Source organism: Triplophysa dalaica, chromosome 23 (genome assembly GCF_015846415.1).
Source record: "Triplophysa dalaica isolate WHDGS20190420 chromosome 23, ASM1584641v1, whole genome shotgun sequence".
NCBI lineage: Eukaryota > Metazoa > Chordata > Actinopteri > Cypriniformes > Nemacheilidae > Triplophysa > Triplophysa dalaica.
Window position 1 is genome coordinate 19,312,457 of NC_079564.1, and position 15,072 is coordinate 19,327,528.

Sequence of the window (15,072 nt, forward strand, 5' to 3'; positions counted from 1 at the left end):
TAGAACACAAAATCAACATCATTAAGTAAATAAACAGACAAACGGTGTAATACAAACCTGAACTGAAGCGCAGGCTCAGGACACATATACACCATTTGTAAGACAATGAGGTTACGCAGAAATTGCTATTCACAACTTAACAACACCTGGTTACTGATCTATACATACCAGTCTGTCTAAACAAGTGCTCTGAATGAATGTTTATGCCTATATCCGTGTTTATGTCTGTTAGTAATATGCATGCACATTATTAATCATCAATGTCCAACATTTTATAAAGCAAATGGTCAGGATATTTTGTTCTTTCTATGTTATTGTCTTCTCCATTTAAATCGTATTTATGACAAAGACATTAAGGGGATTTTTATTACAGTTAGTGTACGCTTTTGGTTGGGCAAGGCTTAACAGACGTTATTGCACTTTCCTCCATATTGCTTGTCTTGATATCATCAAAAGCACATGTGCAAGCGCTCTACCTCCTATTTTGCATAAAGGGAGGGGAGCAGAAGCTCATTTGCATTTAAAGAGACACACACAAAAATGGGTCGTTTCCATTGCAGCCACTCTGACATTTTGGGGATAACACAGACTATTTTTTCATTGCAGAAAACACCTGGATTTGTGGCCCTTTAAAGGGATAATTTTCCTCTGATAACTTTACTGCAGCTCAGTGGTAAAAGCATTGCGTTACCAACGCAAGGTTGTGGGTGCGATGCCAAGGGATTACACATACTTAGAAAATGAATGTATAGGATAATGCGATGTAAGTCGCTTTGGATAAAAGCGTCTGCCAAATGTATAAATGTAAATATTCAGCCAAAAATTAATATTCTGTCATGAATGACTCTCTCTCTAGTTGTTCTCCAACCTGTACCTATTTCTTTGTATGGCTGAAAACAGAGAAAGATATTTGGATAACTGCTTGTAACCAAACGGTTCTTGGACCCCACTGACATCTATAGTAGGACAAATGACAATGATAGTGCCCTCAACAGAACAACAAAAAAAGATTAAGTAATTATACCTACTAGGGTAGTCAATGGGGTCCAAGAACTGTTTGGTAATAAGCATTCTTCCAAATATCTTTCCGTGTTCTTCAGAACAAAGACATGCAGATTTTGAAGAACTCAAAGGTGAGTAAATGACAGAATTTGTATTTTTGGCTGAAGTGTCTGTCCCTTTAAAGAAACTCAAAGTCTTACATAACCAGTACAACTCATCATTCTGCACTGTAAGAAATGACCTGCAGCTCTAGACATCGGTTTATTAATAATTATATAAAAACAATCGGTATAATATTCAAAGTCAAACATAGTGAATGTAAAGATTTAGATGTTTCTGCCAACAAATAATGTCAAGTGTTGTGTTATGACAGGCAACCATTATGAAAATAGCAAACGGCAGGGTTATAAATCAAGCAATTCACCAAAAATATGGTTACTGTACATTAAATGTAACACGACTATTGTTGATTTAAAAAAACAAATCGCAATGAATCCCATCCAGAACAAAAGTTTGTGTTTACATAATAATTTGTCTGTTTACTGTGTATATTAATTTTGCATTTATAAACAAACACACACACATGTATATATCTGTATTTAAAAGAAAAAAAATGAATAAATGTGTATATCATTTAAATCATATACAAATATTTCTATATACATGCATGTGTAGAAAATAGAAAATAAATATGCACAGTACACAAACTTGCCATTAATCCCTAATCATAATACATTACAGTAAGAGACATCAAGCTCAAACTGACCCCAACGCCCTTCATTAAGCTTCAAACAAGCCTCAGAAAATCAATCTCAAAAATTCTCCTAGTTAACTTTTGACACTGGTCTAGAGGTCACGCGTGTGTCTTGACCTTGTCAGGAAGAGGTCACATGACCACAATAATCCATTACTGGAACAAGCCCACTGTAGATCATAAGATCACAGGAGAATGATCATGTGTTTATGAAGCAGATGAGCGAGTTCTTCAGTATCAGCAGAAATCAACTTTAAACGCAGACAGCTCCTGTGTTTTACCACGGCCAAATCTAAACGTCAAATGCAATTACACGGGCCTTCTGTCAGGAAGCTCAGTGCAGCTGTGGCGAGATGAGACGAGACGAGATGAGATACTCCCTCTCTGATGATAGATTGAGTTCTGTGAAGTTCTTGATCAGATGAGACAACAGTCTGAGAGCTCCAGTCATTGATTTAATATCACACACGTGACGTTTATCAAGAAATCACACACATTAACCCACTTCCACCTCATCTATAATCACGGAGTTAAAAAAGATATTTTTATGATGTGAAGATGACATACTTTAAAGGCTGAGAGACTGCCCACGCCAGTTTTGTAATGAGTGAAGTAGAAAGACACAACAGCAAGCGGTAATTCAAAAACTTTGATCACGGTAAAATCAGGTCGATCTTTCAAATTCAAGTTTCAATGGTAGACGTACAAACCCAGTTACACTTCCTGGTAAAACAAATGAGGCGAAAAACTCAAACATGTAGTGAAGGAAATTCATGTCTTCTTCTGAGTCTCTTTCTCCAGCAGCTCTTGTTTCTTCTCCAGGTGAAGATTGTTCAGGTAATCATCAGGTGTGATTCCTGCATCTCTCAGCTCCTCCATCACCTTCTCCAACCGCTGAAGCGTCCGTGCGCTGGCCACCTTACGGCCGCTGATGTACAGCGTGAAGCGTTTGAAGTCCATCAGCTGGCACGAGTCCACCTCACACAAGCTCTTCAGCTCTTCGGCTTTTTCCACTTTAGGGAAAAACGTCAGGCCAGACATCCGCTCTAAATCAGACAAACTCACCTGAAACTCGGTCAGGTGACGGTCGAAGCCGATCGGTGCATTCGGAACCACAAACGCAGCGAGAGCACGGGAATCTTCAGATGAATCTTTTTGCACCAGGATCACTTTGTACAGGTGAGTAGGAACAGCAACGTTGTCTTCTCCGATCAGCTGTGAAATGAGACATTTAAATGTTAGTTACTCCAACACCAACACACCCGCTGATGCACAGGTTCTAACAAAAATCATGATCGTTTCATTATTTATTTCATTTATTTCCTTAAACGGAAGTGTCTGCATGCTGGATTAAAACTGATTTTAAAGGGCACGTTCATCCAAAGCCATACATTTTGTCATCAAAAATGAACTGGACCTTCAACTTCAGGATTACTAATAAACTTTTGCGTTTCACAGAGGAAAGTAATCCAGAATATAATGAGGCGATTATTAGAAGGACTGTGATGATGTGAGAGTCTGTATTAAGTGTCACTCCAGATGCAGGAAGAGTGATGGGGCGGAGCTACACAGAGAACAGAACCAATCACAGAATGGCTGCAATCAGACACTGCGATTACAGACCATTTTTTCCCACATTGATCTCGAGTAAGCCAATCAGACGACCGAAAACAAGCCGAGGAGAGTTACAGCACGGTAAAATGATAATGATTGTCATAGCGGTGTCAGTAAACTGGATTAAGACCTCACGCTAGAAAGCTCTAATCTGAAACTACAGATCAAAACCACAAAACAAAATTAGATTTAGGCGACAGACCGATTCCCTCTCGAATAACTGCCGGCACAGTAGCTATTTCCTAAACTCCCAGGAGATCCCGTGTGGCGTAATCACATAAATCCGTGAAAATGGGAGTCGGAGAGGCACGTATGCCCCCCGGGCGGAGACTCACAGTGTGTAGATGGAGGTCACATGGCTTCTGTCTCAGCCCATTTACAAGAGTTCAGAGCCCGAGGGCACATCATTTACATGTCCTGGAAAACAAAATCTGCCCCTCTGAAGCCGTCTGAAAACCCCCCACACCTCAGAGTCGTAATTATAACCTGACTAAATCTAAATCACTGATCAACATGTGTTATTCCTGTCACTCACAGCAGAATTAAGATTTATATTTCGATAGAAAAGCATGGATAAGAAAACTGAAATGTATGATTTAATGCTGAATGTGTTGAACTGATTTGAAGAGGGTCTGATGGTAACTGACGCCAGAAACTTACAGGAAGATCAACAGCACCACCTACTGGACAACTATTGAAATAACATTCCTGCTTCTCTTTAAACATCCGCTTGATTTGAATAAAAGTATGTGCTTGAATTTATTGGTACCCCTCCACAAAAAAGGAAGAATGCACAATTTTCTCTGAAATAACTTGAAACTGACTAAAGTAATTGTCATCCACCATTGTTTATTCCATATTAAATAAAAATCAGACTTAGATTTTTTTATTCAACGTTATATTGTAAATAATAAAACAAATGAAAATGGACAAAACTGATGGGACTCCTAACCTAATATTTGTTGCTAAACCTTTAGAGGCGATGACTGCAATCAAAGGTTTTCTGTATGTCTCAATGAGACTTCTGCACCTGTTCACAGGTAGCTTGGCCCCCTCTTTCTGAGCAAACTGCTCCAGCTGTCTCAGGTGTGATGATGTCTTCAGGACTCATCCATTTTTGGGTCATTATCCTGTTTGAGGATCCATGACCTGGGACTGAGACACTGGGCAGTACGTTTGGCTCCAGAACGCCTTGATATTCTTGAGTTTTCATGAGCCCAAAGCAGCCCAAAACAGAACCCAGCCTCCTCCATGTGTCACTGTAGGTGTAGTGTTCACTTCTTTCGTCTGTGAAAATAGAGCTGATGTGACTTGCCAAAAAGCTCCAGTTTTGTCTCATCTGTCCAAAGGACCTTCTCACAGATAGGAATTTGCTAAATTGGCTTTTTCTTTCAAAAGTGGAGTCCTCATGGGTCTTCTTCTTGCTCAAAAAGGGGAAAGGGGAACCAACACATGTGTCCATGCCGTTTCAGAACATTAGCAATAATTCATCTCTTTCCACACCCTCTTCCCTTTATTCTATGACATACCAAAGACATGCAAGTATACATGATAGAAAAGCTATTAATTCCATCCCTCTTCAGGAGGAATGAAGCATTATTTCAATGAGCTGTAAGGGTACCAATAGATTTGAGCACATCTGTATATTTATTAAAGAAAACATATATATTATAACATATACAGTTGAAAGAAAAAGTATGTGAACCCTTTGGGCTTACTTGGATTTCTTCATAAAATGTGTTCTGATCTTCATCTAAGTCACAACAATAGAGAAACACAGTCTGCTTAAACTAATACCGCACAAACATTATACGTTTTCATGTTTTTATTGAACACAACATGTAAACATTCATAGTGCAGGGTGGAAAAAGTATGTGAAACCCTAGACTAATGACTTCTCCAAGAGCTCATTGGAGCCAGGAGTCAGCCAACCTGGGGTCCAATCAATGTGATGAGATTGGATGTGTTGATTAAAGCTGGCCTGTCCAATAAAAAACACACACCAGTTTTGAGTTTGCTGTTCTGAAGAAGCGTTGTCTGATGTGAACCATGCCTCGCACAAAAGAGCTCTCAGAAGACCTACCATCAAGAATTGTTGACTTACATAAAGCTGGAAAGGGCTACAAAAGTATATCTAAAAGCCTTGATGTCCATGTGTCCACGGTAAGACAGATTGTCTACAAATGGAGAAAGTTCAGCACTGTTGCTACACTCCCTAGGCGTGGTCGTCCTGTAAAGATGACTGCAAGAGCACAGCGCAGAATGCTCAATGCTAACATTTTTGTTGACAAATCTACAATAAGGAAAACATTAAACAAGAATGGACTTCATGGGAGGACACCACGGAGGAAGCCACTGCTGTCCAAAAAAAACATTGCAGCACGTTTGAAGTTTGCAAAGAGCACCTGGATGTTCAACAGCACTACTGGCAAAACATTCTGTGGACAGATGAAACCAAAATTGACTTGTTTGGAAAGAACACACAACGCTATGTGTGGAGAACAAAAGGCACAGCACACCAACATCAAAACCTCATCCCAACTGTGAAATATGGTGGAGGGGGCATCATGGTTTGGGGCTGCTTTGCTGCCTCAGGCCCTGGACGGATTACTGTCATCGATGGAAAAATGAATTCCAAAGTTTATCAAGACATTTTGCAGGAAAACTTAAGACCATCTGTCCGCCAACTGAAGCTTAACAGAGGATGGACGATGCAACAGGACAACGACCCAAAGCATAGAAGTAAATCAACAACAGAATGGCTTCAACAGAAGAAAATACGCCTTCTGGAGTGGCCCAGTCAGAGTCCTGACCTCAACCCGATTGAGATGCTGTGGCATGACCTCAAGAGAGCGATTCACACCAGACATCCCAAGAATATTGCTGAACTGAAACACTTTTGTAAAGAGGAATGGTCCAAAATTTCTCCTGACCGTTGTGCAGGTCTGATCTGCAACTATAGGAAACGTTTGGTTGAGGTTATTGCTGCCAAAGGAGGGTCAACCAGTTATTACACCCAAAGGTTCACATACTTTTTCCACCCTGCACTATGAATGTTTACATGTTGTGTTCAATAAAAACATGAAAACGTATAATGTTTGTGCGGTATTAGTTTAAGCAGACTGTGTTTCTCTATTGTTGTGACTTAGATGAAGATCAGAACACATTTTATGAAGAAATCCAAGTAAGCCCAAAGGGTTCACATACTTTTTCTTTCAACTGTATTTCTATTTTATTATTTTTGTTATATCTATTGCTATGTTTATTATCAGTTTGTTCCAAATAAATAGCATGAACCTTGCTATATTAAATCTGACAGAAAAGGATCAATTTGGCAGCAAATCTTTTTAACAGGCAGAAGTAGAGAAATGTCACCTGATAAGAGACGGTTTTCCTTCCGTTTTCATCCACCTGCGGCAGCATCAGAGGTCCAGATACGACCCACACGTCACCAAACTTCTGAGTGAGATCTCTGCAGAACATCTCCAGCCTTACAGGACATGAGAGTACATGAGAATTAAACACGGATAGACTAACTTAGTGGGTTTGTGTGTGAACACACCTGTTCCAGAATCCAGCGTTGTTCTCATAGTTCTGTGGGACGATGTTGGACAGATAGAAGGTTTCTGCCATCGCTTCCTGTCGAGAGAGTAAATAAAAGGATCATTGATCTGTTATAAAATACACATTGTCATCTTGTTTCCTCACATTCCTTCTCTGCAGTATTGTGTGGAATATTCTTCTATCCCACAATGCAACGCGCCTAAAATTTTCGTTTCACTTTTCCAAGATGACCACAGAACATTGAGATTCATTCATGAAACATGAGCAGAACTCATTTCAGTGTGGATTGGTTACAAATGCATTCTTATGTGAATTATAGCATCACAGACAATCTGAGATTCATCAGCATCAGCATCTTCTCACGCTTGTGACGCATCTTTCAGAAACAAGAGAAGACACAGAAGTGCTAAAAAAACAAATACAGATTCTTAAGGTTTCAAATACTATTATTATGTATCATTAAAACCAGTGATGTAGCAGTGTGTTTTGAACCTTATTTCAGAAGGATTTAATGGTGTTCTATTGGTACCCATCTGCCAGATTAAACAATAAACCGTGTGAAGCAGTGGGTTACAGTGCATTTTATAACAGCTAAGGTCGTTGTGGCATGACATGAAGAGTCATTGAAAAAAAACCCTAAGCTATTATAAAATCCTCTGTAACAATGGTTATTCCATATGCGTAGCAAGGTTTCATAAAATAAAGTAACTAAAATGATATTTGGGCTATTTAATGCCTGTCAGCCGTTATAAATGTGGGTATTTTATGATGGCTTAGAATTTGGCTCAGCCAATCAGAATCAAGGACCAGAACTGACCGTTTTATAAAACAAAACACATCATCAGCATAAACACCATGACAGTTTCCATCCAGACCATTAAATCTGTTTCTATTGTTAAATGTTTCAGTGATTTCATATAATGAAAGACTCAATAGATGGCTGAACCTCAGAGATTTTGTTGTCGCCCGCGGGCGCCATGTGACCCCGCGACCAGCCGCTGCGCAGATAATCCTCATTTCGTGCCGTGAACAGTTTGGGAATGTTCGGATCCGGTTTAAATCTGCAGTGTTTTCTATTGGCTTTACCTGTCAGAGTTTAAACGAGAATCAGTACCCCGACTAATCCAGAATGTTCCCACATATGCTTCTCTGGCGGTTACTGGTGAATCGCACCCTAACATGTGACTGACATTTGTAATACACCCATTAAATATTTATATATATATGTAAATACAAATTAGAATCATAGAGAAAAACATGATATAACCAATTGAATGTTATGACCATAAAAACATTTGATCAGAATTATTGTAAATCTTTAGAAAATATGTGCGATCGGCAGCATTATACATCCACCATCTGCACTCACTGTTACGATCCAATGACATTTATTCATTTCAGTTGTATCAGATTTTGTGTTCATGTGTTTTATTTAAGTGATTCCAGACAACATCATCCTCATATCTCACTTTTTTCTGTTAAGGAAACGTTCCTAGTTGTTTACAGAATTTTCACATTTCTTTACTTACCTATATTTTATTCATTGAATAAATCAATTGTTATAATTGTCAAAGCCTTTAAACAGACAATTAATTGCCATAATCACTATTATTTATTAGACAATTAACCGTCAGACATATTTCATAACCGTGACAGCCATTACTTATAAATATAAAAGTAAATGTTTGATTAAGTTATTTTAGAAAGACTGACACGTCTAATTGAACAAAACATGGTGTTAGTGAGTAAAACAGAGGTTTGGGGATAAAAATGGAGGGTCATATAAATTGCAAATGGTAAGACATGAATCTAACATTACTCAATGTCTTTCATCTTTTCATATGTAATTATACTGGGATTTTATATTTAAGGTTTAAAAATATACAGAAATGATAGTAAAGTTCCTCCAGTACAGTTCAGCCCAAACTCACCCAATAAGCGCTGATCGGACAGGTGCTCAGTCACCCATCTGGGCGTCCGGTGGGTCTGATCATATGATAAAATGTGGTTCAAGTAGAATCGGACGTCAGCGCCGGCTTGTGGCAGACCAACACGCTCGATGAGCTGATGTGCTGTTGAGATCTCTGGAGAGAAGCTTCATCATAACGATCTGTGCGCCATTATATCATGACAAGCATACTGTAGCAAAAACTGCACCATATTACAGCAATAAACATTTCATTTGACTTGTAATACAGTTCTCAAAATGAGAGATTCATGAAAGTGTAGTGTAGTGTAGCATCTGTTGTTACGAATTTTGTAAAGGAAAATATTTCTCATACATTTGAGAGATCACGACTAACATAACTTGACTTTAAGCACATAAATGTGTGTGATGTGACGTCACTTTACCGCTCTCTGCTTTCTCCTCTTCGTGTTTATAGAGCTTTAGAGCCACGAGACAAGATCCGGTGCTGAACACAGAACCGAACACAAAACCGCTGAGGAATCTCACCGATTTCACATGAGACGACATTATCAGACATCAACAATGTACATCAGATCATCATCAGATCCATTATTTCAGCAGCATGATCAGACACACAAACACACGTGATGTGAGTGAAGACGAAGAGCGGCGTGTGCGCGGTCACTGAGAAACGTGGAGAATTCGCTACACCGCCATCTGGCGGTCAGGATACTGAACTACATCTGAATAACACAACCCTTGTTCGGTAAGATTTTACAATAATTAAGCAAATGTATGTACAATTATTAAATAACAATATCATTATTCGCATATCTATCCAAATTAACCACATCATTTATGTACATTATATAACAATATAATTATTAGCACATCTATTCTTAATTGATTCACCACATGTTCAAACACACACACACAGGAATCTTTGACCTTAAAGATATAAAGAAGACAAGATGATCAAATGATGCTTTATCAGTATTTATTGTTTACTTTCATATACAAAAAGATAAAGTTGAATTAATCCTTTCTAGTATTTATTCTCTAACAGTCAGGGTGTCGTTGTTTCACACTGGGCAAATACTACATTCATACTGGTTTATTCTGGCACCAATGCAGAGTAGAAACAACCACATCCCAACAACTAGACAAATCTAGTCCAAGATCTGGACACGGAGTTCTAAAATTACCACAGTAAAAAGGAACAATGGTTCACTGCAAATTAAAGAACTATGTTACAATGATCTTTCAAGAAAATCCGCAGTTCATTACGGCAATACGAGCGTTGTGGATTTGACCCGGGCATCTGATAGATGTAGAACTTTAACATTCTCTTCAGTCCAAAAATGGGATTTAAAAGCAACAAGCTCCACTCTCTGTATGCATCTCGTCTCATACAGACTTCAGTATATTCGTGTTAAAATCAGTAGTACAAGTCATGTGTGTTCTACGGGTTCAGCTACAATAGTGAGAGATAACCTACAACATGTACATTTCACATATTCTGGTAAAGAAACAGCATTTGAAAGATCACCCCTTGACAAGGCATCCGAGAAAACCTCTCTCATCTCGTGCGTGTGTGGCTTCTCATGCACCTCACGCATTTATTCATGGGTTGACTTTAACATTCCAATGATGAAGAGCCAAATCTTAAAATCTGAAGAATAAGGCTCGAGATTTACCTAACACTACTTGCTCGAACATTATTGTGATCCTTTATTTATCCTGATATCAACCTTTGAGACTTGAGTTCAGTTTTCTCGACCCAACAGACTAAAATCAGAATTTAGTTTTCAGCAGCTGTAGTCCGAGAGCGAGAGGAGAGAGGTTATGTAGCTGTCGAGGGCGTCATCATACACATCACGTCAGTATAAAAAGAGGTTGGTGGTTTGTGTTATGAATGAGTGTACAGTCACAACAATCCAGCTAAGCAACACTGTTTCACGTGAGTTCTGAGGTATCGGCTTCCTGAAAATCCGGACCAAAGATTGTATCCAGAGTTACAGCTGGTCACTTTAGAGTTTATACATACATAGATACTTTTCATATATACTGTATATTTTTATAGCTTTTTCTGCAAGGTATAAGAGAAGGTGAGAGGCGGAGGAAGAGAATGTGACGCCAGCACAACAGCGGTTGCTTCAGTATTCACACAAACAGGCACATCAGAGTCTTTCTAAAGGCCAGAGGTTCTCAACACTCCTGATATGAAATATGAAAACATCGTTGCACTCATAAACCAGCAGATGAGCTTCAAATCAAACACCGGTGAACACGAAACTGAAAAAGCGGAAAGACAAACGTTCTGATCTCACAGAATCTGTCCGGAGAATCTCCAGGTCATATTTCAGCCCAAAGTCAAAGGATTTTGTCACATTTGTGACCCTGAGAAAGATTTCCAAATGTAAAGATGCTATTTGTGGTTTTGCGTTGTATTAATGTCAAACTCTGTCCAAAAGCTGTGAAATATCATTTCTTTAATCAGGTTCAAATATGGCTGAAGATACTTAAGAAATACTGAGTGTTTTAGTGCATAATGAAGTGTTGAAGTGTATTGCATAAATCACGTCTCTCGTGATGCAAAAACGAGCTCTCGCTGCTCAATCCAATTAAACACGGTTACAGCACACAGTCCAGTGAAAACAGCTCGTCAAAAACAAACCACTTTCCATTTCTGTGTAACTAAGTCAACGGTGCGAAATATAAACGATAGGACAATGTACAGACGGACAAATGTAGCGTGAATGTAAAAAAAAAGAAAAGAATAAAACCCTTTGGTTATAAACTTGCAGATGTAGAAATGCAAGGAATTTGGCTACATATCGTATGTTATTTGATCAAAACAAGGAGGTCAGTCCAGTGGAACATGACAGCCGGTTTCCATCCATGTCATCAAACAGCAATTAACCGTTCAAATCCTTTTGGTAGATCGCCTGAAAGTTTATATCAATGCCCAGAGGTTCTACAGAGAGAACGCACAAACTATTGCTGGAGATATTGCTTGCTACATCATCTGAGCCAATTGCAGAATCATCTGAACTTTCCTACTTGATAAAGTGGCATCAGCACCACGGTAACCTGAAGAAAATGCAGATTCCTGAAAGTCTCAATGTCTGAGATGGAAAGTGGAACATACGGTACTCACGAAAAGCAAAACTAGGCTCACCAAGTCACGCTTGGAACCAGACGTCACCGAAGCGAAATCACACCGGAGCAAGAGGAAAAAAAATAGCTCGACAACATTCTGACCTTCGGTCTCACTCCTGATATATGGCACTATTAAAGAGAACTTAAAGCTCTAGAAGCAACCGCTGCAGTGCATCATGGGTACAGAGAGTGAAATGGCACTGTAGGGACACCAAACCTTTATTTGGCCCTGTAATGAAAGCTCACTCTGTCTGAACTTTGTTTGTTTTTTTCAATCGTGCATTTGGGGCGAAGGTAATTTGGTAAGGGTGCTTTGAGCGAGGTCGCATCGCACTTCATTCTTAAGTCTGCTTTCGAAAAATTCGTCCCCCGTCGGAGGGTTTCGTACAAAATTGTGCAAGTACAAATGGGGCGTTTGAGTTTTTGTAAGAAGCGCCAAACATTTAAGGTTCAATGTCCCCTGAAGTAAAAGACGCAAGAGAAGCGTGTAGGAAGATAGCTCAGCTGAAATGAAGAACAATGCCCGCTATCACATCGGCAGAATTCTACAACTGTATACAGCTATTTACATCATGGGCTTCTCTCTTTTATACAACACGACATGGTAGCACTTCTTCAAACATTGTTTTTTTTTATCTTTTTTAAACGTCTTCCCTATCATAAAATCAAACGTACACCAAAATATACTTACTACAACACAACTAACAAAATATATAACAGAAGTCATACACTTAGAAAATCTGAGGTATTTCTGGTCTGAGGTGGTCTGTGGTTCATGAACAACATCTTTCACTTTTTTTGTCCTTTTACAACAAATGTTATTGTTTTACGTTGCGCTCTTTCGTCTCGGAAGCCTTTTCGTTTCTGGTGAGGCGCGATCGCGTCTGAGGATGATGTTTACTGAGGAGAAACCAGAATATATCACCACCCAAACAGCAGCACTGTGGAAATTCTCGCTTGAATTATGGCATATGGAAACGCAGATTACAATCTACCACTTTTAGGACAAAATAAATATTCTGCATTCATTGTTTCCTTTTTCTTCACTTGATCGAAGTCGAAGTTTTTAGCCCATGAATCCGTGTGTCAATATTGCAGGATGTTGAAGTCAAATTTGGTCCCTGTTAGAAGAGGTAATACATGTAGGGACCTGACACAAATCCAAACACTTTCTGCGCGAATCTCACCAAAACCTGCCCACGTCTTCACCATATCAAAAGAAAGTAAGAAATTCTGTTCACATCTCATATATGCTGATGAAAAAATTCAATCGCTGCAATATCTTATAGTAATATGAATTAAATGGCAAATAAAACATGATATTTATAAAAATTGATGAAATAAGTATATTGTCAAACTCTTAATTTATGCAAAATAAATTTTCTTATTTCCTTTTGATTTTGAGGTGAACGATGAGCTGTTTTCACACACGCACGCACACAGAGACAGACTGAAGCAAATATCTAAACACATGACGTTATTACAAGAGATTACAGACAGAAACAAAACAAAAATTTCGGTTTTCACAACCACACCAGCCAAACCATTTCATCAGCTTTTAACACCACACACACTCGAGCGCACACACACACACATCATGGTCTTGCATGTATTTTTTTTGATATTTAGTGTTCAAATTCTGAGGGCACCATAATATTTCTGTCCTAGTGATGATGTGGGAAAGGCAGTCATGGACCCACAACCCCGTGACATGAGATACCTGAGTAAGATTCCCGTACCAAAGTAAATGTTCTCATCATCTCTGATATTCCCATATGCAAGCCACCCAGCGCAGAGATTTCAGGCAAATCCACTCGAGAAAATTTCCAGCAAAACTCAATTCACAGTCACCAAAACAGAAACAAAGGAAAGAAATTCAGTCCAGTCGTCTTTGTCTGTGTTCTCCGACACCCGTTAGTTCCGTAAAAGACACAATTTCCATCATTTTGAATATCACGCACTGTCGGAAAGTGAAAGTAAAAAGGTGTGTCCCACGAGGAAGTTTAATTGCGCTTGTAACAGTCTTAATGATCCTCGCGGGTTTGCAGCAGTGTTCAAATCCCATCACAGGCGATGGTGTCCGGCGACAGAACGACGCGGGGGAAAAAATCCAACGAAACGCAGAAGTGAAATGTTGAGGTACCTGCACGGCCTGCATTCATTTGTCGGCACCTGAATGCGCGTCGAGACGTCCTCTCTCTGTTTGTGTTTTGAATAAAAATCTCCTGTGTTTGCTCTTATGCTAAAAATGCAGTCGAGAAGTGTGCTGGTAGAGAAAATAAAACCGAGAGTAATCATAAGAATCAAGTTGAAAAATGTTCGGATAAAATAGCAGCTGCATCGGTGTTGTTGAGATTCACTGAGTTTGGAAAGACGAGGGCCGTGAATCAGATACTGGACTCTTTGGGTGGCAGGTCCACGTTGGTGACCGACGTCACCATGGAAACCAGGCAGTCTGAGGTAGTGCCGCTGGTCACGCGGCGTATCTGAGAGATTCGCTCCTCCACGCAACCGGCCGAAAGTCTGGCCTCTGCGTCGTGATCCCAGCACTCCTCGATCGTCTCGCACATCTGTGCCAGGCCCTGTTCAAGCCCAACAAGAAACATCTTAACACAGAGCCATCGTACGAGCGTATGAATGTCTACAAGTAAACAATGACACGTACGGAATGCTTCAACCAGGAGTCTTTAAACACCGGCCGCATCTTCTTATGCACCACCACCTCCTGAAGGTCCTCCAGCGATGGATGCTGCCCGATCTCCTCCTCAAACGGCAACATGTACTCGTCTACAGGACCTACAGAAACACAGCACACAAATCATACATACGGCAGTCGCAGCGTGAGATGTTAGGCAACGTGCGGCGGCTCTCACCGTCAGCAGCTTTGCAGCGAGACACCAGCTCCCAGAGCACCAGACCCATGGCGTACATGTCTATCCTCAGAAACGCGTCTCGCTGGAAGTTGATGGCACCCTCCAGCACCTCTGGCGCCATGTACCTCCGCGTGCCCACCTGACGGAGCAAGCATTCAAAGGTGAGTCTCTCATGGTTGACATTACATCGATAA

General features: G+C 39.8%; 2 protein-coding genes across 2 annotated transcripts in view; both read right to left on the reverse strand.

Annotated features, from left to right (window-relative positions):
• Window positions 1–1,250: 1,250 nt before the first annotated feature.
• Window positions 1,251–9,508, reverse strand: LOC130413650 (nuclease EXOG, mitochondrial-like). Its single transcript, XM_056739015.1, has 6 exons — window positions 9,287–9,508; window positions 8,866–9,018; window positions 7,881–8,020; window positions 6,933–7,009; window positions 6,746–6,860; window positions 1,251–2,971 (listed from the first exon to the last, which is right to left on the reverse strand). Exons 1-6 carry the CDS (start codon window positions 9,408–9,410, stop codon window positions 2,528–2,530), a joined length of 1,053 nt encoding a protein of 350 aa, XP_056594993.1. The 5' UTR covers window positions 9,411–9,508; the 3' UTR covers window positions 1,251–2,527.
• Window positions 9,509–9,823: 315 nt separating this feature from the next.
• The window catches only part of acvr2ba (activin A receptor type 2Ba), a 31,271-nt gene continuing 26,022 nt past the window's right edge, over window positions 9,824–15,072 (reverse strand). The window contains exons 9-11 of the mRNA XM_056738304.1: window positions 14,879–15,017; window positions 14,671–14,801; window positions 9,824–14,587 (exon numbers count right to left, since the gene is read on the reverse strand). Coding sequence (XP_056594282.1) covers window positions 14,393–14,587; window positions 14,671–14,801; window positions 14,879–15,017 — 465 coding nt within the window. The 3' untranslated portion in view covers window positions 9,824–14,392. The remainder of the gene's footprint in view (window positions 14,588–14,670; window positions 14,802–14,878; window positions 15,018–15,072) is intronic.

Bases quoted from the DNA above. Each gene is read 5' to 3' on its own strand.
- LOC130413650 (XM_056739015.1), bottom strand. From the start codon at position 9,410: ATGTCGTCTCATGTGAAATCGGTGAGATTCCTCAGCGGTTTTGTGTTC. The intron at 8,021-8,865 runs GTGAGTTTGGGC...AAACTCTGACAG, and splicing joins GTCCGATCAGCGCTTATTGG to GTAAAGCCAATAGAAAACAC. The intron at 7,010-7,880 runs GTTCAGCCATCT...CTCTCTCGACAG, and splicing joins GCGACAACAAAATCTCTGAG to GAAGCGATGGCAGAAACCTT.